This window comes from Aethalodelphis obliquidens, unplaced genomic scaffold (assembly GCF_003676395.1).
Source record: "Aethalodelphis obliquidens isolate GAN/ISIS:26980383/991018 unplaced genomic scaffold, ASM367639v1 scaffold34, whole genome shotgun sequence".
Taxonomy (NCBI): domain Eukaryota; kingdom Metazoa; phylum Chordata; class Mammalia; order Artiodactyla; family Delphinidae; genus Aethalodelphis; species Aethalodelphis obliquidens.
Genome location: NW_020837978.1, coordinates 20,932,828 through 20,959,866, shown reverse-complemented (window position 1 = coordinate 20,959,866; position 27,039 = coordinate 20,932,828). Strand labels below are relative to the sequence as shown.

At 40.9% G+C, this 27,039-nt stretch overlaps 4 protein-coding genes and 1 long non-coding RNA gene across 5 annotated transcripts; 2 read left to right on the top strand and 3 right to left on the bottom strand.

Moving 5' to 3' along the window:
• Window positions 1-602: 602 nt before the first annotated feature.
• Window positions 603-1,162, top strand: LOC113631865 (histone H4). Its single transcript, XM_027128608.1, has one exon. The coding sequence runs from the start codon at window positions 741-743 to the stop codon at window positions 1,050-1,052; it is 312 nt and encodes a 103-aa protein (XP_026984409.1). The 5' UTR covers window positions 603-740; the 3' UTR covers window positions 1,053-1,162.
• A 2,124-nt stretch (window positions 1,163-3,286) lies between these two features.
• Window positions 3,287-13,289, bottom strand: LOC113631856 (histone H2B type 1-L-like). The gene is made up of 3 exons (XM_027128599.1): window positions 13,110-13,289; window positions 11,130-11,155; window positions 3,287-8,362 (listed from the first exon to the last, which is right to left on the bottom strand). The coding sequence occupies exon 3, from the start codon at window positions 8,343-8,345 to the stop codon at window positions 7,968-7,970; it is 378 nt and encodes a 125-aa protein (XP_026984400.1). The 5' UTR covers window positions 8,346-8,362; window positions 11,130-11,155; window positions 13,110-13,289; the 3' UTR covers window positions 3,287-7,967.
• A 220-nt stretch (window positions 13,290-13,509) lies between these two features.
• LOC113631869 (uncharacterized) lies at window positions 13,510-22,532 on the top strand. Its single transcript, XR_003437583.1, has 3 exons — window positions 13,510-13,611; window positions 15,066-15,152; window positions 22,281-22,532. It is a non-coding gene; the product is annotated as an uncharacterized LOC113631869 (long non-coding RNA).
• LOC113631848 (histone H2B type 1-M) lies at window positions 14,192-24,076 on the bottom strand. Its single transcript, XM_027128589.1, has 2 exons — window positions 22,707-24,076; window positions 14,192-14,580 (listed from the first exon to the last, which is right to left on the bottom strand). Exon 1 carries the CDS (start codon window positions 23,094-23,096, stop codon window positions 22,716-22,718), a length of 381 nt encoding a protein of 126 aa, XP_026984390.1. The 5' UTR covers window positions 23,097-24,076; the 3' UTR covers window positions 14,192-14,580; window positions 22,707-22,715.
• A 112-nt stretch (window positions 24,077-24,188) lies between these two features.
• On the bottom strand, window positions 24,189-26,339 carry H1-4 (H1.4 linker histone, cluster member). The gene has a single exon (XM_027128570.1). It carries the CDS (start codon window positions 24,904-24,906, stop codon window positions 24,247-24,249), a length of 660 nt encoding a protein of 219 aa, XP_026984371.1. The 5' UTR covers window positions 24,907-26,339; the 3' UTR covers window positions 24,189-24,246.
• Window positions 26,340-27,039: the final 700 nt, after the last annotated feature.

The window sequence follows — 27,039 nt, the reverse complement described above, 5'->3', positions numbered from 1 at the left end:
GACACTGTAATGCCACCTGGTTGCAGAAATAGAATGCGGTGACAGATACAATGCCAGATACAAACTGTCCACAATTAAATATATAATCAAACCATAAATCTTAGACTTACAGCAGAACAAGGTTTTTTTTTTATCACTTTGGGATATACATATTTATAAACCTCCAATGTAGCGCTCAGTGATTTTTAACCTGACTTGACCTCTTAAACGTGTAACCTTCTTATATTTTTAGTTCCCTCTGTGGGGTCATCCAGCCTGCATACCAAAGAGCTCTGCTTAGTTAACCAAACATAAATGGACAAAACTAATGGAAGCTTAAACAATAAAGATATGATTTATTTAAAACCGTATTTAAAGCATTTTATAAGGGACAACAGCGTGTACTAACTGATTATTTCATATTTTGGAAAGACTGAAGAACAAGTATCAGGCTTCTTTGTGGAAAGTGTATGATCTGTTGCCCCACTCAACGGCTGCCCGTATTGTACGGATGCACAAACACACGTATCCATATATAGGAGCATTTATTAAATCCCAACTCCAGGATCCACTGTCGCTTCAGGCGCCCCTCATAGTTGCCACAGCTCTGAGCAAGGGACAAATAAGCGAAGGGTGGGAACTGAATGTGGTCACCGCCCCTGCTCTTGCAGTTTTCAAACAGGTCCGTCACATTACTATAAAACTCCTAAGTGGCGCTGTGGAGATCACTTCGCTGCGGGTGTGATCGCTGTACTTTCGGGATGTCCGGGCGTGGTAAAGGTGGAAAGGGGCTGGGGAAGGGCGGCGCCAAGCGCCACCGCAAAGTTCTGCGAGATAACATCCAGGGCATCACTAAGCCTGCTATCCGTCGCTTAGCCCGACGTGGTGGCGTCAAGCGTATCTCTGGTCTTATCTACGAGGAGACCCGCGGGGTGTTGAAAGTGTTTTTGGAGAACGTGATCCGGGACGCTGTAACCTACACCGAGCACGCCAAGCGCAAGACTGTCACCGCCATGGACGTGGTCTACGCGCTCAAGCGGCAGGGCCGCACTCTTTATGGCTTTGGTGGCTGAACTCCTGTTGGCTATCTCCCTGAGCCTACTAAAACCAAAGGCCCTTTTCAGGGCCACCTATTCTTTCACTCAAAAGAGTTTTGCGCTTTCTGTTCTAATATTTTGTTAAGATGTTTGGGTCAAGTACTGTTTACAATCTGTAAATTTAAGTTGATTTTATCTGATTCTTTTTTTGTATGTTTCAGATAGGTCGCTAAAGCTGGTCCATAACCTCAGGTCGAACTGTATATTCAATGTATTTAGTGTAGCTAGGAGACCAACAGGACAGTAAACTGCAGGTGACATTTTGCACAACTGTCAGTGAAAAAAGGTGGAGAACATCACAGAAGAGGTAAGAGGTAAACCCTGATGCTAGGAAAATGGAAAATGGAAGTAGACACTTCTGTGGGCTGAAGACATTAAAACAGTCTGCCTTCTTGGATATCACATGATAAATGGTGGAGGAGAAAGGGGGATGATCAATCAACATAAAATACGTCGAAGGCAGTCAAGTTCTACCAGAGAAACAATAAGAGTACTTGGAAATTAACATTGTGAATCAACTATACTTAAGTAAAATAAAAGAGTACTTGGGGTTTCCTCTTGTTTAAAAGTGGAATGGAGACAGGACAACTTGTCTCTGCTTCTCTGAGCTGTCTTCCCATGTCCAAAGCTACTGGTTTCTCAATCCAAAAGCAGCTTTTATTAAGGTTGATATAAATGCTTGATATAAATATACAGGTTTATGTTTACCAACTTATTATGTTGATTCTTTATCTTGAATATTCTTAGACTTGATTACAAGCACATTTACCTTAAATTATAGAAGAGAGTTGCATAACACATATCCTGACAATAAATGCTGGACTGGGCCTTTCAAATCCAGGTCTTCCTGAGTCAAATCCCACCTTGTTCTCTACACATCAGGAAATGAGGCAAAATGAGCAGTTCTCAAGTGGGTTACCCATTTCCTTTTCTTACCTACTGTAAACTTTCTACAGTCTCAGGATTGTCAGCATGCCACTGTATTCTTCGGTGTCCTCAGAATGGGCTTTATTCTGTGAAAACATCTTGGTTTATTGTGATACAACTGGTATTTCTTTCCAGTGAAAGTGGTTCGCTGTATTATAATAAGGTATAGCTGGACAGGTGGCTCCCTAGTGTGAGATAACATTCCTGGCTCGTCTAGGAGCAGACGGGAGTATGTGACTAAGTGCTCTTTTTGGAGTGTAAGTAGAAGACACTCCCAAGCTTTAAAACCTTTCCTCTTCCTGCCAGCTATGAAGGTGCTGATCTTGTTTGACCCAGCAGAGACCATCGGGCTCTAGGGGTGGCAGAACAATGACTTGTAAGGAACAAGAGTTCCTGATTGATCAGGAGGGGCAGAGCTGCCCCACAGAGCTGGACTAATCATAGTGTATCTGTTCCATGAACAAGACTGTCTTTAAGCTAACTTATTGTTGAGTCTCTGTTACAGCAACTTAACTTTATCATACCAAATACGGTTTTCTCAACTTATTTACCAGTATGACTGTCCTTCCATTGGCCAGAAAGCTCTTTCAAAGAAAGCTAATGCCAAGTGAGCCTCTCTCCTTGACATCTCTTCCACTGTGTTCCATGCTAGACAGAACACAGAATAGGGGCTCATTACGCGTTAGAGATGGGTGGGTGGGCTATCCATATGTCTTAAGCAGTTGTAATCTGGATATTTCAGAGTACTGTTTCCCCGAGGAGAGTAGTTCTTAACATGTGGAGAAACTTTGAGAAACTGGTAAAAAGTACACATATTGGACATAGATAGATATTTCATGGGGCTCATAAAAGGAATACCCAGAGCTCCATGGATTCCTGTCAACAGCTTGGAGTCTAGGATTTTAGAGTCTGAGGTGTAAAGATCCAAAATTTAAGGCTAGAGAGGAAAGGACAGACAAAATGCATAAAGAACACATTGAAAAAGAGTAAATTTGTCACCATTTATTCACTATGTGCAATAGACCTATATACTCTCGAGAAGTTAGATCAGGTCTTAACACTTCATAACTCAGAATGCAAGATAGCCCATTTGGAAAAATTTTGATTCTCAGAGGCCTGAAGGCCCAAAATGACTGTATCTCATGAGATTTAAAAGTAAATAAAAACAGTGGGGTGTTTATTTTTTAGCCTGATTAAGGAGGAAGTCCATGAATTTCTTCTTAAGGCCCTTTGAACTTGTCTTCCATTGCTAGTCTTGATAAATATATTCAACAGGGTCTATGTCATTGAATAAATCATTTATTAAGTTTACAAGAAACATTCCCAACACCCCTTTTCAGAGATAAAAAGGAGCTGGAAAGCTTGTACAGAGGGATGCTTATTCTTTGTCTCTGTGTCTTAACCAACCGCTCTATGCCTCTGTTTCCTTATAAATGGAGACAACAGTAGTTCCTATCTTACATGTTTGGGGGTGAATAACATTAATATTTGTTAAGCATTTTGGCCAGTGCATGGCACATGGTTAATGCTCCATGTTTGGGCTATTATTATTGCTATTATAAGCATTCTTATTTCTCATGACATTTCTCAGAGGCCCAGAGAAAAAGAAAGTGGCATTTTGAACCATGAAGACATACACTTGAAGTCTTGAATTACCATTTTCTATCTTTGTGGTCTGTGGTAAATTACTAACCACTGTTCCCTTATCTGTAATGTAGGCGAAAATTCATATTTTCGTGAGGACTGAGTGAAAACATAGGATTATGTGTTTATGCATATGTTTGACAAATATAGTTTACATATATTCTTAAGAAGTTGCAAGTGCATTAATGGAAGTTCTTTTGGATGTAAACATAAAAAAAAAAACAATTCCAGATTATTTAAACAAAATAAATTCTCTTGAAAGTTAAGTTTGCTGACCACACTTAAGCAATTAGTGAATACTCGGTCCTGTCTTTTTCTTCAGGTCCTTTTCCTAATTTCTAGGAAAACAAATCTGATTGATCCAGCTGGGCAGATGCCTGCATCGATCAAATATGATGGCCCAAGACAGAGGGTAAAAACATAATGGCCACACATGGCGCTCAGCCCTGAGTGGAGCTGTTCCTAGGAAAGAAGTAATAATTGAGTACTGAAGTTGTCCCAGATGGTGTCTGGGCCTCCCTTCAGTCCCATAACCCGAGTTCCCAGGGATCTCTATTAACTATATCCAAAGCTCATGTTTGTTCTTAGCCTTCTAGACATCACACCAACTTGGTCATGTCCTCCTTGGTGAAATACATTATTTTCTTGACTTTTTTGACTCCGCTCTCCTGATTTTCTCCCAAACTCACTTGTCACTCTTTAGAATCTTTTGCTGTCTCTTTTTCTCTAAAGTTTGGAATGCCTCCAGGATAAACTCACTTCTTTATTCTTCCTTCATGGGTAATCTCCAATCTCATGCCATGCTGACAACATTAAAATATCTATTTCCAAAATTTTCAAAAATTTCTATGCCCAGTCCCCATTTGCCTTTGAATTCCAGACTCACATATACAACTACTCACTTGACATCTACAATGGAGTTGGCTAAGGGGATTTAAAAATTGTCATGTTCCAGTCTCAGAAAACTCATCCTCTCCTAGAATTCGTGATTATCCAAGAACTTTATTAGCACCGCAGGGAAGTAGATAAGCACAGAACCTCTGGGGCCACACTGCCTTGGGTCTAACACCAGCCCCACACTTTGCTCAATTAAAAGGAGAGAAAAGTTGCATCTAGATAATGTGTATGTTGAGCAGATGAAGTGAGTTTATGTTTCTAAAGAGCTTGGCATAGTTTCCTAAACATATAAAGGGCTAACAAATGTTAGCTACTTGATTCTTCACCCGTAAAACCTAACTCTTCAATAAATCCTTTTGACTTTCTCCTCCTAAATCTAATTCTAATAATTTCACCAGAATTATTGCAATAAGCTTTCAATTTTATTCCCTGCTTCTTTCTACTTTTGATCCCATAAAATTCATTCTCCCCATAGTGGCTAGAGTTATTAAAAATTCTAAGAGTTTCCCATGACACAATAAGAATCTGGGTGCCTTCTTTTGGCCTATAAGGTCCAACATGTTCAGGTACCTGTTTAATCCCCAGCCTCATTTTTACCCCTTTACGTTACTAATCTCCTAGCATACAGACCTTATAATCCTTGAGCACAAACTCCTCCCTGCCTTGGCCTGGAACTTTTATTCCCTGGGTTGTGGGTTCCCTTATCTAAAGGATCACGTAGTTACTATCACAGCACCTGGTTTTATTTCAAATAATTTCACAGGCCTCAGAACTTCTATTTGAAATATCTTGCTGAGTTATCAATGTGTTGATTATCTCTCTCCTCCCACTTGGATATCAGCCCCAGAAGATCAGCCTGTCTGTCTCACCACTGTAACTAAGGCCTCTCACAGAGGAAATCCAATCAATATTTGACAAAATACTGAATGGAATCGCTTCTCTACTGCCATTAGAGACACCTTCCTAACACTGGAGCCAATTATGTCAGTCCCTGCTCAGAAGCTTTCTATAAATTTTTGTCATCTGCAAAATAAATTTAAACTTCATTGTTTGGCGTCTACAAACAATGTGGAATCTACACCCTTCACCTTCTTCTATCATACAATTATCTTTGCCACCAGGAAGCTCATGTGGGCAGGGGCTTTGGTAGCTTGTTCTTCACCATATATTAGATGTTCTCAAAGCCTCCTACCAAACAAGCAGCACTGTATCTGCTGGGCACTTTTTAGTAAGCCGAGTTCTCAGATCTCCCCCAGAGCTAATGAACCAGAAACTTGGGAATGGGACCAGCAATCTGTCCTTTAACAAGCCCTCTGGGTGATTCTGATGCACACTCAAGTGCTTTATGTCCTCAGTACATAATTTAGTGCTTGGCACTTGAATATGAATGAACTTGGTGGGTGCTCCTTCTGTCTGCCTAGAAGGCCCTTACATCAGGCAGTGCAAGTGCCTTGCCCAAAGTCATTTGCCCTCTTCCTTTCTAATACGGACTTAATTTTGTTGAGGTGTCCCTTTCCTCCCTGTCTTGTGCTCCAGGGAAGGCAGAGTCCCTCTCTTAGCCTCAGGAATGGGGTTCTGATTCAACCACATCAATCCTAAGGGTCCCATGTCCTCTTAGTAATGATTAATTTGGGGGGCTGGGTATACATCCAGTTGTTTGTGACTGTGAGAGCCTTTAACAATGGAGGCCAACTTCCCCAAGGATATAATAATGATTAAGCTGAAATAGAAGTTGTTGATCAATAAACTGTGTGTGTGCTGGGGATGGATGTGGAATCAGGGGCACTTCAGACAGAGAAAAACGGCAAAGGTCTGGAAAAAAAACAAACAACCAAAAAACAATGAAGCAACACAAAACAAAAGGGAGAAAAAGAATCCTCTGAGGTTGGGTTGGAGAGTTAGGTGAGGGCCAGACTTTTCAGGGCTTGGGGCCATAGCACAGATTTTTGATTTTTGTGAGGTGGGTGATTATCCAAAGGCTGTGAGCAGGTAAAAAACAAAAAGCCCTCATAGTGACTCTGGAATGGAAACTAAATACCCTATGAACAGAGGAGTTTCAGAATTACCTCAGACTAAAGTCAAGGTGATCAGAAACAGTCGAATTGTAATTCAGTAACCTGAAAATAAAGACTTGTTTGTATCTTCATGCTTATTTTATTATCTACCTTTTTGAGACAATAAAATGGAGACCAGATAGACTGGCCCTGGAGGCTGGCTAGGAGTGTTTCTCAAGGACACTGATAGCAATGCTTGGGTGGATTTGGCATTTCCATTTATGGGTGAAGTACCCTCAACTGAACCTTTTTCTCCTGACTTCCTGAAGGACACCTCTACCTTGCAGTTTCCGGACAAATGAGGGAAGAGCCCTGCTCTTTATTTCCCGGGGTTTAATCTCTTGGGCACTATGCGATCACAAACCGTAGGCTTCCAAACCTCAGTGTTCAGCTCACAACATTAAAAAGCATCTCTACTTCCACAGTTCTTCCTCTCTGCGTTCTGAGCCGACCCTGGGTCCCTCTCTTCTTCCTTGCCAGGATCCCTCCACAGTTTCTGAACCGAGCAGAGGGAGGAGATATGGAGGCAGGATAGGGCGATGGGCTCAGAAGGGAGCTCACCAGGGACAGAAAAGGACAGACTGGAGGCGGCAGAGCCAATCTTTATATTATGCGGCTACTCTAGTGAGAAGACAGGCGGCTGAATACAGAATTCTGTGAATTTTACAGGTCTAGTTTGTAAAACGAGTCAGGAGAGTGGGGAGAAGACTGCATTCTTCAAACAAAAATCTAATGACCAGGAAAGAGATAAAAGAAAATAAAAAGTTAGTAACTATTTTCCCCTTACTGGAGAGCTGCAGCCACCCAACATAATATGCTTGTAAAGAATCTTAGATAAAATGTTCAGCCAGGACTTGAAAGCCCTAGGCAAAGGGCTGGGGGTGAGGGAGTGTGAGGAAAAGGAATTAGATCCACACAAATGAACCTAGGCGGAAGACCCTCCAAAGTCATACTAAGAAAGTTTCGGTTTTAGACGGTGGGATTTTCAAACATAACTGTGGTCTCCTGGACGTTACAGCCTGACGCTTTACATAAAACCAAGACCAGAGCTTCACAAAGCACCGATTCCAGCCCAGAGAGCACCCTGTACAAATTTTATAAAGGTGACCTAGAGCTCCAAGGATTGGGGTTAGCACTAAGTGGTTTCAGTGCACGTTCACTTTAGCCGTTGGGAACCCTCGTACGCGGAACAGTTGTCAGAAACCATATACAGTAGATTTGCCACCCGAGGATCTCTTGCTTTTTAAGTACTTTGCTAAGCGTTACCCCTGACACTAATTTAAATCCCAGAGTTCACGAAACCGCACAAGCTAGTGCGCAGCTCTGATTGTGAAAATGTGAAATGGCTCTGAAAAGTGGCTATAAACATTTACTTGGAGCTGGTATACTTGGTGACAGCCTTGGTACCCCCGGACACAGCGTGCTTGGCCAGCTCCCCGGGCAGCAGCAGACATATGGCCGTCTGGATCTCCCTGGAAGTGATGGGCGAGCGTTTGTTGTAATGCGCCAGGCGCGACGCTTCTCCCGCGATGCACTCCAAGATGTCACTGCCGAACGAGTTCATGATGCCCATGGCCTTGCACCAGATGCCAGGGTCCGGGTGGCCCTGATTCAGCACCTTGTACACGTACACGGAGTAGCTCTCCTTACGGCTACACTTGCGCTTCTTCCCATCTCTTTCCTGGGCCTCGGTCACCGCCTTCTTGGAGCCCTTCTTTGGGGCCAGAGACTTCACTAGTTCAGGCATTGTACCGTCGATGTCTTCTAAAAGAAAAGAAAACGGTGTCCGTTCCACCGGATCCTGCTTATTTGTAGACAACGTTATGCAAATGAAGACTTAGTTATGCAATTGCTGATTCGTTCGTCTTGAGGTCTGCACGCAAATAAATCATTCCAGATATACTGTCTCACTGGTCATATCCTGAGAGTTTTCCAGCAATCAGGCCACCTTCTTTAATCTAGTTAACCTATTTTATAATGAGTTCTGATTCGTTTATAACAATTCAGAATAGTTTGTTAATTTTAAAAACTAAAAGTAACTCTCTCCAGTGTTTTGAAATATCAAGGAGGCAAAGCTCGTGGCACGGTTAGTCTCTGATTTGCAAGGCCCGTTTACAGCTCCTGGAAAAGCTGTATCTTTACATTTGAATCCAGTGAGAGGGAAAGGAAGAACTGAGAAAAAAATAGGCGGTGATCCAGACAATTCCGAGTACAGTGTTTCCCACTGTACAGAAAATGCAGAAATACAGCGTAAAAACAAAGGGCAGGGAAATAAAATTACATCACTTGAAGGGAGATAAGAAAGAAAAGAATTTCATAGCCTATAGGGCTAAAAACCTTCGAATTGGAAAGGAGAAAATCACATCCAGTTTAGCCACAAAAGAGGGTCAGAAATAGTTCTTCAGTCTAACTACTGAAATGATAAAACAAACAAAAAACCCAAAAACTTACTAAAAATTAAGAATCCGGTGTTTAACACATTTATTTTAACTTTATTTTTATTATTACCACCATCATCATCATCTTTGTCTGAAACCGGCTTCTTAGTTCTTTCAGTACCATCTTTCCTTTCTGCAGAGAGGTGTCCTCCCTGAATTTGACATTTTTTCCTAACATTCCTCAGGCTCCCCAACCTTCCGCCCCCCGCCCCCCACGCCGTGTTTCAGTGAAAGCTTCCTGAAATTAGTAACCTAGGTTCATAGCGCCTCCTAGTGACTTGTGAAGGCAAACATAAACCCCTTCAGGAAGGAAGCATCGTGAACCCAAGTTCTCTAGATATACTGTACACAGATTGATTGTGATTTATTTATTCAGTAATTATTTAGCATCTGTTACGTGCCAGGCATTCTACCAGGAACTTGGAATGTCCAAATATAAGCTTATAGTAAATGTTGTCAAATCGAAGAGGAAAACAGACACTGTGGAGGGTCAGGCATCCAAACAAAGAAGAGCCTTAGATTCCCTCTCTTTCCCTCGGGCAGTGAATTTCAGATATTGAAATTACCGAGACTATAAAATAACTATTTACTGGAAGTTTGAAGAAATAAAAATGTAATAATACAATCAAGGAACAAGGGACCATCAAAACCAGGCTAAATTTAAAAAAATAATAAAATAGAACTAGAAATAAAAAAGAGCTATATTCCATAATGATAAAATAAAAATCCACTGATAAGATGTAACATTCAGGACCTTATATGCACCTGACCACACAACCACTAACTATATAAGCAACAACTGGAAGAATCAGCAAGAGAACTTCAAGTTTACAGCTGTAGGGCAAGCTTTCCTATACTACTCTTATAAATTCACATAACAAGCAAAGAAAAACAGGTATGGTTATAGAAGATTTGGACAACACAATGAACAAACTTGATCTATCTGTGATTCCTGCACTTAACACAAAGAGATTGTCCAATTTTTAAAAGCACACATTTAATAATTTCAAAAATTCAACACCGAGTTTAGAAAAAGTCACAATGGATACAAAAAAAACAGTTTCATATATACGGCACTCTTTTATCAGCTAATTAAAGAGCAATAGAAAATATTTTTTTTAAGATAGTAAAAATAAAACAATCTTCCCATATGCTTGGAAACTAAAAGTGCACTTCTAAATACCATGGATTAGAATATCATAAGGGAAATTATGTAATATTATGAGAGAAATATGAATAATACATATAAAATTTGTTGGATGTATCTGAAGCTGTACTAAAAGGGAAATATATAATATTATATGCATATATTAAGGAACAAGAAACACTAAAGATATGCAAACTAGGTGTTCAACAAAAAAAGCTAAAAAAAGAAGAGGAAAATAAATCAAAGTAGAAAGAATCAGCCTTAGAATTCTTAAAATGTGTTGTACTGTTGTGAATGATGTTCTATTTCAATTCCAGATAGGTCATTGCTAATATATAGAAAGGTCATGAATTTTTATGTGGTGCACATATTTACCAACCCTCTTGAGCTCTTATTAGATCTCATTGTTTATAGATTCTCATGGATTTTCACATTGACATATTATTTTAAATATGTCAACCCTGACCTGAAATTTAAAAAAAAAAAAATTAAAGAAAAAAATGGAGATAATCCATAAACCACAAGCTTGTTCTTTGAAAAACCTTACAATAGACAAACATCTAGAAAAACTAATGAGGAAAAAAGAAGAGAGTGTGTGTGTGAATAAATCATAGGAATAGAAAAGGGAAAGTAGCTACCAAAAAAGAGATATAAAGAACCACAAGAATGCTATGAATAACTTTTACAAAAAATTAAACTTAACAGAAAAGGATAATTTTCAAGAAAAAAATTAAGTAATGGGTTGAATAAACAAGTTATGGTTATGGATATATGACAGGCAGTTAAAAAAAAACTCTCCTGCACTCTTCAATCTAAATGATGGCAAGCATAACTGGGTTTTACAGGTATTAATGAATTTAAGTAATTGATAATCCCTATTTTACAGAAGCCATTTCAATAGAAAAATAGCTCTCCTTTTTTTTCTTTTGAAATTGTGTACACTTACCTAAACTGGACAGGAACAACACAGACCTAGAACAAAGGGAGAAAGGAAGAGAGAGACAAGAGAAAATTATAGTCTCACTTTACTCATGAAATTCATTTTTTTTTTAAAAAAAGCTCTATTTGAAATGCAAGCAAATGGAAACCAAGAGACCATATTATTAAAAAAAATAATAGTATATCGTATAGGGTTTATTCCAAGGATGGAGGAAAAGTTTAACATCAAATCTGCCAGTGTAAGAAATTCATAGAGAAAAACTGTTATCATTTGCATAGATACTGGGAAAATATTTGTTAGAATATGACACTCCGCCTTTATAAACATTTTTACCAAACTAGAAGAATAAGGAGTAGCTACTTACTTCATAAGGAGTAGCTACAGTGAGCACAACATTTAATAGTGTAATCATTTTAGAATGATTCCCAAAGAGTCAAAAGAAAGACAAAAGTTTGGTGGTACTACTCCTATTCAACATGGCACCAAGGGTCTGGCCAATATCATGAGACAAGTACAAGTAAGAAGGGTAAGGATGCAACAAGAAAAGATGTTATCTTTATTGTCTGACAATAATATGTCATTGTAAAAATTCATGAAAATCTATGAACAAACAATTAGACCTTACAGAGCTTAAGAGCGTTGGTTGCTACATGAGCACCACATAAAAATTTATGGCTTTTCTGGAATTGAAACAGAAAAACCAGAAATCATTTACAACAGAACAACACTTTCTAAGGATTCTAAGTCCAGGAAAAAATATTCCACATCTGTATGAATAAAACTATGAAATGCGATTTGAGGATACAAAACAAGATTCACTCAAATTAAGAGATATACACTATACTATGTTTGTTTTGTGATGACTCAATATGCTAAAATGTTCATAAACTCAAAAATAAGCAAAAAATTCAATGTTCTGCCACAAAACAGCACTGTATTTTTGGTAAAGCACTGTAAAATTCATGTTAATGAGCAAAAATAGTGAAGATGATTCTCCGAAACAAAATAAAACAAATGAAAAAGAAAAGAAAAAAAAAGAAATAGTGGGGCAGGGAACATAAGAGAGGCTAGGATCATCAGACCTTGAGCTGTCAGAAACTATATTAAGCATTTGTTCAAATCTTTGTAGGCAAAGGCAAGAAGAGGGCTCAAAGTAGCCTGGCTAGTTTGCTTTAAAATTTACCTGCTATGATTGATTCGGATTGCTTAGAGTTACCAAGAGATAATGTCTCTAGTGCAATGGTTTAGAGCAGGGACCCTGGAGCTAAGCTGCTTGGGTCAGAATCCCCTTTGCCATTTATTAATTAGATGACATTGGATAAATTATTTTAAGCTCTAAGTGACTCAGTCTATCTGGGTAAAATTGGGATAACAATAGTTCATAGGTGTGTTACGAGTATTAAAGGAGTTAACATCTGGAAAGCACTTGGAAATGTGTCTAGGTGTATGCCAAAAGAAAAAAAATTTTTAAGTAAGTAACTGGAGATGGTTGTGTGCAAACTGCACCCAGGGCTGCATTCTGTTTTGCGGGCCCTATGCACTTTTGCCTTCCTGGGCCCTCTCCTCCGTGAAAATTATAAGAAAAATAATAACATTATTAAAATTATATAAACACTAAAATATTAGTATTACACAGAACGTTTTCATCGACCTAAAAGTTTATTTTAAATTGTGATTTTATAAGAAATTAAAATATTTTCGTAAGCCTCTAAAAGTACTGTGGGCCGTAGGGTCTGTGTCTACCGTAGCCTAATAAATGTAGGCCCCTCGTGCATCTCAAGATGAAATTTAAAACACATATAGTTATTCAAGTGGGAAGTAATAAAAATTCACACACACATACATATACACGCACTTAATCCTCACACAAAGTGCCCTAGAAATGTGTTGATAATAAATAGGGGTGGTGCAAGAAAGGTGTCCAGGGGATTAGTTATGAGGGAAAGCGTCAGCTCAGAAAAAGTCGAGAGAGGAGAAAAAAACTACCGGAGGGGTGCTGCCCTGTTTCTCGGTCTTCAAACTACTCGGTTCCCCGTTTTAATCTGCGCATGTCCTCGTGGACTGATGGGACTCTCCAGTATCCAGCGGGGAAAAGCTGGGTTGGCAAAGCCTGCGCATCAGCAGGTGGCTGCCACGCGAAATCTCGCGCGCGCAAGCGGCTGGCGGAAGCCTGCAGCTTACTGGAGACCCCCGGGGCGGCGGGGAGGTGGGGGGAGCCGAAGTGACGTAACGTGGCGTATGCCTAACGTGGAGCTCTGGGAGAAGCCGGGGAACGTGAGGTTGGGTGAGACGATCCAATGAGGGAGCCGGCGTGGAGCGGCGAGGCGGGACGGCCCTTGGACAGACCCTGCGTGGGGGGGCGTGGCTACGGGCGGGAGCAGACAGAGGCCGGGCGTGGAACGCCACGTTATTCTTTCCACCCTTGCGTGGCTGTACCGGAAGGAGGTGCCCATTTTCAGGACTTGACGCTTCCAGTTTAAACCTCAAGGTGATTTTTCAGTTTTGTGCGGCTATTTGGTAGTATCATTTCAGGGACATCCCAAGTCGTAATTTAAAGCACAGTTCTCTAGGTGTGATCCCCGACCAGCAGCATCAGCACCACCTTGATAATTTAGAAATGCAAATTACTGGATCCTACTCCAGGTCTAGTGAAACAGAAACTGTGAGGTGGGGCCCAGCAATCTGTTTTTAAAAATCCCTTAAGGGAATTCCCTGGCAGTCCAATGGTTAGAGCTTCGAGCTTTCACTGCCGAGGGCGCGCGTTCAGTCCCTGATTGGGGAACTAAGATCCCACAAGCCGCGAGGCGCGGCCAAAAAAAAAAAGAAAAAAAATCCTTCAGGTGAGAAGTAATGTGTTCCCCTTAATTCAGATGTTGAAGGTGACCTCTTAAATGTCAGCTTAGCTAAACTAAGTTTTTACCTTCGAGATTGTTAACAAAGCCAAAACAGTTCTTAGGTCTTACCCACTCAGAACTTAATGCCAGAAAATAAACTGAAATATAAATAAATTGTCTTTCCAGAAAGGGAAGGTCTTAGGAGAAGAATTTGAATCAACAATGAAAGCGGAATTTCAATTATCCATAGGGTTTATTAAATATAGCGTCTCATTTACAAATGTTTTGCTATCCTTTCAGACTTCCCCCAGCAAAGGTAGTCCACGGTAAATAATGAGTTCCCAGTAATTACGCCTGTAACAGAAGTAAGTTCTGTTTTTATTATGTAAATAAAAATAAAATGAAAAAGCTAAAACACCTTGTTTAGGTTCTTCCACTCGGGTAGTGATCTCCTTTTGATAGTCAGTGTGCAGCAAATCAGGATGGGTAGGATTTTGGTGGGACATACACACTAATCTATCATCTCAGGCAGGTCAGACATCATACTTCATAACTTCTACGGCCAGATTCTCATTTTCAGTTACTGTTTGCATTCATTTCTTCTCTGCACTCATGTCTCTCCCCTGATAGAAGAAATAAGAAAGGTTTATATATTAGGTGCCATTTTGCCATCAACATTAATATCTGCTATACAAAGAAGAGGGTTCTGTTTACATACGCTTGTATAATGTGCTATGAGGAATCTCTACTCCAGTGTTACCTACACTTTAGTCATTATTAGCATTAGCAGGTAATGACTCAAACCATACTCAGTCAAGAGATATTTCTCAATAATGCAATCTTTGTTTCAAGTCTCCCAACTACCCTTACTGGGGTGGAATTCAAATAGTTCAAAAGCTTATATTCTCTCCCTTTTGTTTTTGACCTGAAGAGAATTAGTCACTCTGATTTTCATTTGAATTCAGAGATTAAGGAAAATATAACAATTGCTAACAACTGCTAAGTGCTTACGAAATGACTATAACTGTTTTAAGAGCTTTACACAAATTATCTCAATCCTTAATATAACTCTAAGAAGTAATGCATTATTATTATTCTCCTTGTATAGATGAAGAAAGTGAGACCCAGAAGAGTCACTCATTCAATTGAACCATTTCAACAACCAGATCTGGCCTCTATTCCTGTTGTTCCAGACGTATGTGTATTTTAATTAATTAATTAATTATGTCGTGCTGCAAATGGTTACTGAGAGCCTACTGTGCCTGAAACAGTCAAGGCATTAGGGAGTCAGTAGCAAAAAAGACTAACCCTGCTCCAATGAGCTTACAATCTTGAGAATGGGGAGGGGAAACAAATAATAAACAAACTTATGTCAATAAGTACTAAGTATAACAAAGAAGAATGAATGGAGGAAAGTAAAAAATGGGATAGGGAGGTATCATTTTACATCTGCTGGTCAGAGAAAGTCTCCCAGATATGATACCATTTTAATTAATCCACTCAACCTAAAACCCAAGAAATGTGGAGAATATTTCAGTTATGTAACAGGTATTATACCCAGCTGAAATACCAAACACATGACTAAACCTGTCCACCCACTGCCTCTCTCCTATCACAGTCTTTTATAGGCTTCTCTTTGGTCGCTAGGCCCTTTCCCTCCCTTTTGTAGTAGTTTGCTTCTTCCATTCTTTTTCTGACTCCTCATTTTCTCTCACCTTTCTTCTTTTCCCCATGCTCCTCCTCCTTCTTTCCTAAAAAAAATAGCTATAATTTGGCTGTGATATTGTTTTGTATTTATGAAATACAGCTTAACATTCACTGTTAAAACTTTTAAACAAAACTCTAAAGCATAACTCCTTTAGTTTTCTACAATTCCTGTTCCCTGTGCATGATGGCAAATTTCATGGTTTATGAAAGGAAGAGCCACTCAAATGCTGCTTTTCATGTAAAGGAGCCTTTTCTTCTATTTAGCACTAAATGCCCATGCCACCAACATGAAACTTTCCCCAAACTTTTCCCAAAGTTGAACTCTACCTCTCCTAAGTCTTCTTTTCCTGCAGCTAGGGTTTGGAGGGAAGTTGGGAGTATGAATCGAGAAGACTGCTGAAGTTGTTCATCTGAATAAAGTACAAAAATTAGTCTTCCAAAAGAAATCTCCTTATAATTTCTGGGTTCACAGTTGATCTAAGTATGCAGAAATATGTGACAGGAGAATCATAAAAAGCAAATAGTTGTAGAACTCAAGTTACAGTCGATAGATATCTAATTCAAAATTGTAAAAATATAGTTTTTCTTATGACTTTGTTCAGAATTAACCTTATCCAAGGAGGTATGGCCTTTGCCCTTTGATGGAATGTGATCTGTAGGCCCTTGGAATGTCCTGCATGATAAGAATTATCTTTGTTTACCAGGAGGCATTGAGCTACACTGGATAGTGTAATAGGATCATTTATGTTGGGTGCTTTGGGCCATGCCATATCTGTACTAGATCCAGAGGAACTGGATACTAAAGATCCAGTCTGGACACCAAGGCTTGGGTGAGTTTCCCTAGTTGGCGATACATATTGTGTTGTCACACATTGTTGCAGGAAGGTGTTGTTAACACTCCATGACTCCACTGGGAAAGGGTTACCGGAAGCTCTGAGTTTGGAACCCTCCTAGATTCTGCTCCATGTGTCTCTTCCCTTTGCTGATTTTGCTTTGTGTTCTTTTGCTATAATAAACCCTAACCTTGAGTATAATCGCTTTTAGTGAATTCTGTGGGTCCTTCTAATAAATTATCTAATCTGAGGGTAGTTTTGGAGAGACCTCTGAACCCTGAAGTTGGTGTCAGATGTGTGAGTGCAGCCTTATGGACTGTTCTTAGCTCTGCACTATGTCAAAATGGTATTATTATTATTTTTATATGCAGTTTTTATGTTTTTAATATTTATTTGGTTATACCAGGTCTTAGTTGCGGCAGGTGGGCTTCTTAGTTGTGACTTGCTGGCTCCTTAGTTGCGGCATGCATGTGGGACCTAGTTCCCCGACCAGAGATCGAACCCAGTCCCCCTGCATTGGGAGCGTGGAGTCTTATCCACTGCGCCACCAGGGAAGCCCCACAATGGTATTAATATTACTATATTTTTTTATCACTCAAATATTGGGATGATTTTTTTTGCCTTAATTTAATGCATTTGGTAGTTCCCACATGAGCCTAAGTCTATTCACCTAACTGCAGACTTCCAAAGAGTGATAAACACTTGTTTGGGCCTTAGTGAAAGATAAAGGGAAATGAAAGCAGTTAACTGTAAGCTTCCTTGACGATCTTACAAAACTGAGGGCTCCTGGAAGTCAAGGACAACCTTATTTCTCTTTGTATCTCCAGTGCCCATGCCAGTGACTAGCCCAGACACATTCAATGACTATCTCTTAAATAAATTGATTTATAAATAAATATGCTAACTACTGCCATGGCACAATTTGCTAGGACATTTTGACACACATCAAGAATCTCCTTATAGGGCTTCCCTGGTGGTGCAGTGGTTGAGAGTCCGCCTGCCGATGCAGGGGACGCGGGTTCGTGCCCCTGTCCGGGAGGATCCCACATGACGCGGAGTGGCTAGGTCCGTGAGCCATGGCCTCTGGGCCTACGCGTCTGGAGCCTGTGCTCCGCAACGGGAGAGGCCGCAACAGTGAGAGGCCCGCGTACCACAAAAAAAAAAAAATAAAAGAATCTCCTTATAAACCTTCATAACTGAATTCTTCACTTTAGTTTCTTCTTTTATGGAGTTTCTGCTAACTCTTAATCTGTTACCTTACACTTGAAACATTGTATTTTTTTCCTCATCATCAATCTTCACTCCTATATTTTAAATAAATTTTTATGTTACCTTTAATTTCTTGACAATTTTAAATTTCATTACCATTTTCTATATTATTATTTTCTCCTATTTTCTTTTTTATTTTAATTTATTTATTTTTGGCTGTGTTGGGCCTTCCTTGCCGTGCACGGGCTTCTCATTGCGGTGGCTTCTCCCACTGCGGAGCACCAGCTGTAAGCGAGCGGGCTTCAGCAGTTGTGGCTTGCGGGCTGTAGAGCGCAGACTCAGCAGTTGTGGCGCATGGGCCTAGTTGCTCCTTGGCATGTGGGATCTTCCCGGACCAGGGCTCGAACCCGTGTCCCCTGAACCAACAGGCAGACTCCCAACCATTGCACCACCAGGGAAGCTCTATTTTCTCCTATTTTCATATACCACAGTATTTTCTGAAATTTTAATTTTTTACTATATTTATTTTCTTCTTTAATTTGTTTTCTTTTTCAAAAAGACCAAACGTATTAGTTTGTTGGACATTCCAAAACAATCGTGCACCAGAGATTTGCTTTCCTGATTGCAGTTTAGGATTTCTCAGATGAATTAATTCAATTCATTCAATATTTTAAAAAGTACCTGCTGGGCTTCCCTGGTGGCGCAGTGGTTGAGAGTCTGCCTGCCGATGCAAGGTACATGGGTTCGTGCCCCGGTCCGCGAGGATCCCACATGCTGCGGAGCGGCTGGGCCCGTGAGCCATGGCCGCTGAGCCTGCGCGTCCGGAGCCTGCGCTCCGCAACGGGAGAGGCCACAACAGTGAGAGGCCCGCGTAACGCAAAAAACAAAAACAAAAACAAAAACAAAAAAACCTGCTATGTGCTGAGATAATGTTTTATTTAACTGCAGAGGCCGCTGTTTTGTCCTTTACAATCTCAGAGAAAAGTCCATCAGGACATCATGTGGGAGTTTTATTGACTTTGTCTCTGTGGATAGTGGTCTATTATAGTCTAGGTTGCTGGAATTCCTAAAAATCTACCAAGTATAAAGGTATTAAGTTCAGGTGATTTTACAACTTATTTCTATCTAATCTTTAAAGCACAAATACTTTTTACATTCAAGTATTTAAAGCATAAAAAGAATGATGTGGTGGTTTTAAAATATGTCCACAAATTTTTAAAATATCCTTACCTCAAAAGTGGATTCTAATTCCCCTTCTGAATATATGCTAGGTTTAAGTGACTTGCTTCTAAAGAATAGAAAGTGGCAGAAGCGTCAGTGTGTGATGTTCGAAACTAGGTCGCAGAAGGCATTCCTGGCACTCTCTTTCTCTATATAATTTCTCTTTCTGTGGGATAACAGCTAACGTGTTTTGAAGCGTCATTTAGCCCTCCAGAGAGGTCCATGTGGCAAGGAGCTGAGTTCCTCCTGCCACCAGCCACCAGGAACTTGTCTGGCATCCAAGATGGCATTCAAGCCATCTTGGAAGGGAATCCTCCAGCTACAGTCTGGAGCCTATGCTCCAGATGACTGCAGCCTATGCTTACATCTTGACTTCAACCTCCTGAGAGACCCTGAGTCATAACCACCCAGTTAAGTCACTTCTGGATTCCTGATCACAGAAACTGAATGAGATAATAAATGTCCATTGATTTAAGCTGCTCAGTTTGGGGATAATTTATTATAAAGCCGTAAATAATAAAGGAGAACCCTACAGTGAAGTTTATGAAGCTACCATAACCTTAAGGACAAAATCTGATGAAGGTAAACCCGAAAGAGAAAATCATAGAATGATTTTATATATGAATAGTAGAGATTTTAAAAATCCACGTAAAATATTAAAATTTATCCAGCCATTATTTAAGATAATAATACAACATGACCAAATAAGATTTGTCCTAGGACCGGAAGCATAGATTAACATTAGAAAATCTACATGTACTTTACTGCAAAAGGTTAAAGGAGTAAAAGGACATTATTTCATCAGATGACAAAACTTCATAAATCATTCCTAATAAAAACTCTTAAAAAAGAATTAAAAGGAAACTACATTAGCACAATAAAGACTACTCTCTCACACACACACGTGCTCACACACACAGGTATTATTATAAATAATGAACTACCAAAGCTATTTCCATGAAAAGGAGAAAAAAGATGGTGACATCTAATAGCATGTCTAATATGAAATAGTTTGTGATTTTAGTTAACACAATAACAAGATAAAAGAGATTAAGAGAAATTGTTATTGGAAAGAATATCAAAGATTTTTTATTTGCTAATGACAGTATTATATGCAATGAAAATCAAGATAGCCCATTAAATATGGATTAGCGTTAACAGAATTTTTAGCTAGATACAAAATGCATGTAAATAATCAGTCACTCAAGTCCTCTCCCCCCAAGAATTTCAAACAGTGCTTTGGTCTGATGCCACGTGTCCACACAGATTAGAAGGCACAACCCTATGAAAATCAGCATTATATTTGTTGTAAGAATGTATATGGCTTAGTCTAGTGTCACACAGTAACCCTTTCTGTTGTATCATTTTTCACTACATTTATTTTTCATTGTATGAGTAATCCATCAATTCTAAAAAACTGTCAGCCATGATCATTTGAATCTCACACTGCATCATTTTCTGCGTGTCCTGCTACTATGATTAGATGCATGCCAGACAATTTTACTACTAATTCCAGATCTCTTAAACTCACTTTTACATTCGTCTCTTTTCATTTTGGATAATTCCTTGTGTTCTGGTTATATAATTCATGAAAATTCTTCAGCTGGGTCTAATTGGCTATTAAAATCATCCAGTAAGCTTTTAATTTCAGTTCTGTTATAATTTTATATGTATATATATAACTTGTTATATATATAATTTTATATGTATTATATAAATTTATGTTTATATTATATTTATATATATTATATATAATTATATATATAATTAATTATAGAATAGTAACATTTGTTTCTATAGAAAACAAATAGAAATTCTAGAAATAAATGTATATATATTTCTAGAATTTCTATTTTTTTTTTCAAATCTATGTGATCATTCTTTGTATCCTCTTAATCCCGCACGTATTTTTTTTTTTAAGATATTAAAGTTAGGCACTTGAAGTCTGTATCTGTTAATTTGTGCTTTGCTTTCATTGTCTGTTGCTTTTGGTCATGGTGCCTTATTTCATGGTGTGTTTGGTTAATTTCGGTTGTGAAGCTGCTCATTTTCTTGAATATTTATCTGTGAAGATTTATTGAGGCCTAAAATGAAGCTTCTTCTTCCAGAGAGGATTTGTATTTGCTTTTACCAGGTGCTCAGGGGCACCAGACCAGTTTGGGATATCCCTAAATTAAATTCTCAGCCTGGGTGTTTTGAATCCTTGTGGTATTAAGGCTGAAACAACTAAGTGTGAAGTCTGGCTTGTAGTCCGAATTCTCAGCAGTGGAATCTACTCAGCACCAACGTTCAGGGCAGACTGTTTGCCATCATCTATGGTGAGTGTGTTTGTGTGTTTATTTCTAGTTCATTTTGGTCTGGTGTCTCAGCTTCACTGGGAAAGAGTTCTTATCATGCTCCCCACCATGGCCAGGCGTCACATAACACCCTAAAAAACAAAGCGCAAGTTTGGGTGAAGTCAGCTGTGGTGCTTGGGGTTTCACGTGGGCCAAGCCCCTGGGACCGAGAGTTCCTTGGTTTTGTGGTGGCTCTTCCTTGCTTTTATAAATTAAAAAATATATTATTCTGGATTTTAATCGTTCATCCAAGTACCCAGCTTGCCATATTATGGAAAATCTATCCCCATAATCCATGAATCCCTGTTTCTTTGGGAGATCGTGAGAACCCTAGAGTTTCTAAATTCATTCCTCCCTCAGCCAACAATACCCTCCACCTAAATTTTCCATCTCAACCAGCACTTCATTCCCAACCCAGCCTCATCTACCTGGCAATTTTCTTGGTGACCTCTGACTATTGATTCCTCTCCTCCCGGCCACTCCCTCCCAGCCCCTCTGGACCTCTTTTCAGAGATTTATCTTCCCGACAGAATCTATTCCTCAGCAGTGAAAACCTTTACCCCTATCCTACCGGCCAGAAAAGGCTTTCCTTCTCATTCTACTTCCTCTCCGTCCTTGACGCTCTGGGACATCCGGTAAAGCGGAGAGGGTGCTGAAAAGGGGGCCTCAGACCTTAATCAGGCGCCTTAACTGATTGAGTACTGTGCTTCCCTCTTGTGACCCAGAGGACTTTAAAGCTGAATGCTGCCCCCAAAGGACTATAAATTAAATATGACTTTCTGGGAAAGAAGATACAGTAGCTGACAGGGTTTGAAGGCTTCCCTTTCCCTTTCCTCGGTGCCTAGGCTCCTCCTCTCCCTCCTCCACCCGCTGCTCAGAGCTTCAAGCAGAAACTGCACCAATTACAAAGCAAGAAAACCAGAAAAACCTGTGTAACATTTCAGTGAAAACTCCCATTTCCTTCAGCATTTTTTCCAGAAATACATGTCTATATGTTTTTTGTTTTTTTTTTTAAAGGAAAGAAATGGAAAAGCTCCGAGCAGAATGAAGTCAGAGCATGCGCCTTCGTGCTCTGGGTAAGGGGTCATCGCCAAATTCCGGATCAACCTTAGGATCAACTTGGAGACCTACACACGAAGAGGAAAGCTGCACACTTGAAATGGCATTTTCAGTGCAAATTGGTATCTGGTTATGTGGTATCATGGCTCTATGGAAGTGTACTTGCCCATAGTGAGCGCGCAATTAACAGCACATATTGTTATTTTCTAAGTTCCTCATAAGTATTTTCTACGCGGCTGTATTAGTTAAAGAACAGTAGTGAAGCTTTAAATTTGGGAGGAGACATCCGGAAATAGCCTTTGGAATGAAAGGATTACAACTCATCTGCTGAAAGCATGCGTGGCTCTTAAAAGAGCCTTTGGGGTTAGGTGTAAAGACGCTTACTTGGCAAGTTTACTTGGAGCTGGTGTACTTGGTGACAGCCTTGGTGCCCTCGGACACGGCGTGCTTGGCCAGCTCCCCGGGCAGCAGCAGGCGCACGGCCGTCTGGATCTCTCTGGAAGTGATGGTCGAGCGCTTGTTATAATGCGCCAGGCGCGACGCCTCGCCCGCAATGCGCTCGAAGATGTCGTTGACGAACGAGTTCATGATGCCCATAGCCTTGGACGAGATGCCAGTGTCCGGGTGGACCTGCTTCAGCACCTTGTACACGTACACGGAGTAACTCTCCTTGCGACTGCGCTTGCGCTTCTTGCCATCCTTCTTCTGCGCCTTGGTCACCGCCTTCTTGGAGCCCTTCTTCGGGGCCGGAGCAGACTTGGTGGGTTCAGGCATTGTAGCGTTAAAAATTCGAACACTAACGCTAACACCTGGGAAAAGAGTCGCCCCCGCTGAGGCCACATTTACTTATAGATGCGGTATTCAAATTAGGTTAGTAAGACTTCGCTCATGATTGGATTAATTTTATTGTGGCGTCACAAACAGGAATGTAAATGATACTAGCAGGTCTACCTTTTCATTGGCTGTTTAGTTAGTGTGCTTTGACCCAATCAGACGGGCCTAGACTAGACTACCCATAGCTAGTACAAATAGCCTTTTGAAGCACCTGCACTGTGTATTTCACAGCAAGCAGATGAAAGGAAATGACAACATGCTAGCTTTAAGTTAGTAACTGAAAGCAACTTCTCTGTTCCTTTGGATAACTTCGTGCATTGGTTCGGGCCCCGCAACTAGTCACCGTGTTAATGTCCAGCTGGAGCTGGTGGACAAGCTCGTAAACGCATTACTCCGCGCCCTGGGCAGCTAACCAATAAGTAGCCACTACCTGCACCTAACGTGCTGGGCTGGGTCACCCTCTTAAAAGTTCACAATTCTTAACCTCTTCGTCCTCTATCAGAAGTCCTGATAATTTTTGTTACTTATTAACCATGATGCTTAAAATACTTGGGAGTATTTTTCCCGCAAACTTGCCAGTTTTGCCTGTCGGCATGCCCTTGTTAAGCAAAGAAAATGCAAGTGGCTCATTAAATGATAAACCATCTTTCGTGCAATGGGGTAAACATTTAAATTTCACTTTAGTGGTCTCCAGACACCTACAGAACGTAGTGCCTGATACGGTGGGGGGAGACTTCCTGCCCCTGAGTTTGTGCTCTCCCTTACCGCGCCCTTTGGGGCGAAGTGGGGACTTCAACCAGCGGTCTCCACTTTCCGCACACTGGAGCCTAAAACAAGCTTACGCTCAGGCCTGTTCCCTGGTCAGTCTAACCGCACTCTTACCAGTTTCCTAAAGGGACTGTCACATTGTACTACAGCCGAGGCCATCAATACCCACCCCAGGGAGGGCCGCCCCTCACTTGCAGCCTTTCACTTCCTAACCACGCCCCCTTAAAACGTGCCAACAGCTCTTTTCCTGATATCTTTGGGTGGCTCTGAAAAGAGCCTTTGGGTTGTGTCGAGCTTCTAAGCCTTAGGCCAAAGCAACTTCCTATTTCTTCTTGGCTGCCGCCTTCTTTGGCTTGGCTGCCTTAGGTTTGGCGGTCTTTGGTTTAGCCGCCTTGGGCTTCACCGCCTTAGCTTTCGCTGGGCTCTTGGGCGCCTTCTTCGGCTTGGCTGCTTTCGCTTTTTTCGGACTCTTTGCTTTTTTGGCTCCTGCAGCCGCGGCAGGCTTCTTCGCCTTCTTTGGGGTCTTCTTGGCGCTCTTCTTGGGGGTGGCCGCCCCCGTCGCCTTCTTAGGCTTCTTAGCCCCTCCTGCGGGCTTCTTGGGCTTGGCCGCGCCCGCCTTCTTGGCTTTGGGTTTAGCCTCCCCGGTGGCCGCCTTCCTGTTCAGCTTGAAAGAACCCGAGGCGCCGGTGCCCTTGGTCTGTACCAGAGTGCCCTTGCTCACCAAGCTCTTGAGACCCAGCTTGATCCGACTGTTATTCTTCTCTACATCGTAGCCCGCGGCCGCCAGCGCCTTCTTGAGCGCAGCCAGAGACACGCCGCTGCGCTCCTTGGAGGCGGCGACAGCCTTGGTGATGAGCTCGGACACCGGGGGCCCAGACGCTTTGCGCTTTGCGGCACCTGCAGCCTTACGGGCCTTCTTTTTCACCGGCGTCTTCTCGGCAGGGGCCGGTGCAGCAGGCGCGGCGGGCGCAGTCTCGGACATGTTGAAGGCGATTGTTGGGAAAGCAATTCGAGCCGGAAGCAGAGGCACTGGCCGGGACTCGGGCCGCGCCGCTGCGCCCGCCCGTTTATATAGGGCGGAGCTGCGCCGTGATTGGTGCGCTGTCCAGCCCGCCTCGCTGGCAGCCTCAGAGTGTCCTCTCGGATCCCGAGTTGTGTTTGTTACACCTCAAAAAATGCCAAAAATATCAAAATTCTCTGCACTGAATTGCCCGATTTTTCCCAGAAAATGATCCCCGAAGTCTCAGGCTTCACTCAGGTCTCAAATTATGAGGAAAGCACAAAACCTTATGCCAAAACCCAGCAATATTTCCCGCCGTGCTTGTCAAATTTCAACTCAGAGAAACAAAACTTTCTATTTTCTTCGTAAATTATAAACTGATCTTTAACTGTGGAGTTTTCTGACCTCTCAAATATGATTCTCCAAGTGGTTAGGTTCTTATAGGTCCAAAAAGCATGTAACTGGCATTAGGATTTTTATTACAAATCTGCACTTAAGTGAGGGAAGTAACACAGGCTCCTCTGAGAGTCCTGTCTATTGAGCCGAGGGCATTTGAGTTCATCAAACTGGTTTAGTTTAATGCTAAACAAATTATTGCCCATATGAGGTTAAATGTTGGACCCCTGGGACATCAACGTATGCAGCCATGGTTTTATTTCTTTCTGTTGCGTCTGGGTTTTTAAACAATTCCTTAGGATAATTCTTTTCCTGTCTGCTCCCAGGGGTTGGGGGAGGGGCGGTTGCTTCTCCTCCTCTGGACAACTGCTCCATGAGTTTAGATACCTTGAATTCAGGATATTTGGGAAGGAAAGGGAGTCCAAAACACAGGATACACAGATGGAAAAGGATTAATTTTCAAATAACACGCAGATGTTTTCTATGAAGTCACTGGAAGCGGAGGCGCACTTGGAAGAATTTGTTTGCAGTCTTGGTGAGTTCTTTTGGCATATGCTTCAGGATCAAATAGAAATATACTCTTTAGAGTTGGAATTCAAGCGTTGATCATAAGGGGAACTAAATGGAAACTGTAGATTATAACATATCTATTCCCTTTACTGGAGAAACCCAGACGCTGCTATCACTGAATAACTGATGAATGACTAGTCCACACAGCAAATATGGCTTCACTCATGAAGATTATGGTCCTATGCTTCCCGGAGCTCCATCAAAAAGAAAATAGGTTCCGTGTAGGATCGAATGACAAGTTCAGATTTCCAGCTCGGAAGCAGAGCTTTGAGGGACCATCCACGTTAAGTTTTTGTCCTCTGAAGACACCCTTTGCAAGGTCTTTGAAAAAGTGGTTTTATTTAGGTAGTACATATTGGCAATCACCAAAGTGTACACGTTGGCAATGAAAACCCAACTAAAGGAATTATTCCTGGAAAATGATCTGGACGGAATTGTCTTTAAAAACTGCAAGCCATGTACTTGAAAGACTTGAAATTTTGGCCAGTGCTATAAGGTGATAGGATACAATTCTGTGGGTGTAGCTGGTTGTAACATGGCATTTGACATCACATTAATTTTTAGTTCCATTCCCCCAATTTTCTCCACACACAACAGACTCTACTACTGAAATAAAAGAATACAGATCTTTGATTCAACATTAATGAAATGTCTCAAAAGAATCTTGTTTAAATTAATGCTGAATCTGGTATAAAAGACATATAAATTATCAATATTTTTTAAAGCCTTAATATGTAAACATTTTCAATGTAATTTGTGCATGCTAGTGAAACATAAATATGCGCTTTGTTATATATTAAAATAAAAAGGGAGGGGATTAGGCTCCAAAACAGACCACTTGATGGTTACTACAGAAATTGATTTTATGGGCACTTTAATCCCAGGGCAGTGGGGTTATGCTCATTTGCAATGACAAACAAAACCACTCCCCTACGTAGTTGAAATTTGCAGAGCACACTGGAATTTTCTCTCAAATACCTCACTTTTTTCTATGTATTCCTAACGACTTCTGATTTGAAGGTACTTAAATTCTTCAAATTCTGGGATCTTTTAACTCATCTATGCTCATCTCCTATGTTGCAGTGTGTTTTCTATAAATAAAACTATTTGACAGACTTAAAGAAGACGTAGAGGATCTGCCACTGTTAC

What these genes read in the sequence shown, in the direction of transcription:
- LOC113631865 (XM_027128608.1), top strand. Translation starts at nt 741, where the DNA reads ATGTCCGGGCGTGGTAAAGGTGGAAAGGGGCTGGGGAAGGGCGGCGCC.
- LOC113631856 (XM_027128599.1), bottom strand. Translation starts at nt 8,345, where the DNA reads ATGCCTGAACTAGTGAAGTCTCTGGCCCCAAAGAAGGGCTCCAAGAAG.
- LOC113631848 (XM_027128589.1), bottom strand. Translation starts at nt 23,096, where the DNA reads ATGCCTGAACCCACCAAGTCTGCTCCGGCCCCGAAGAAGGGCTCCAAG.
- H1-4 (XM_027128570.1), bottom strand. Translation starts at nt 24,906, where the DNA reads ATGTCCGAGACTGCGCCCGCCGCGCCTGCTGCACCGGCCCCTGCCGAG.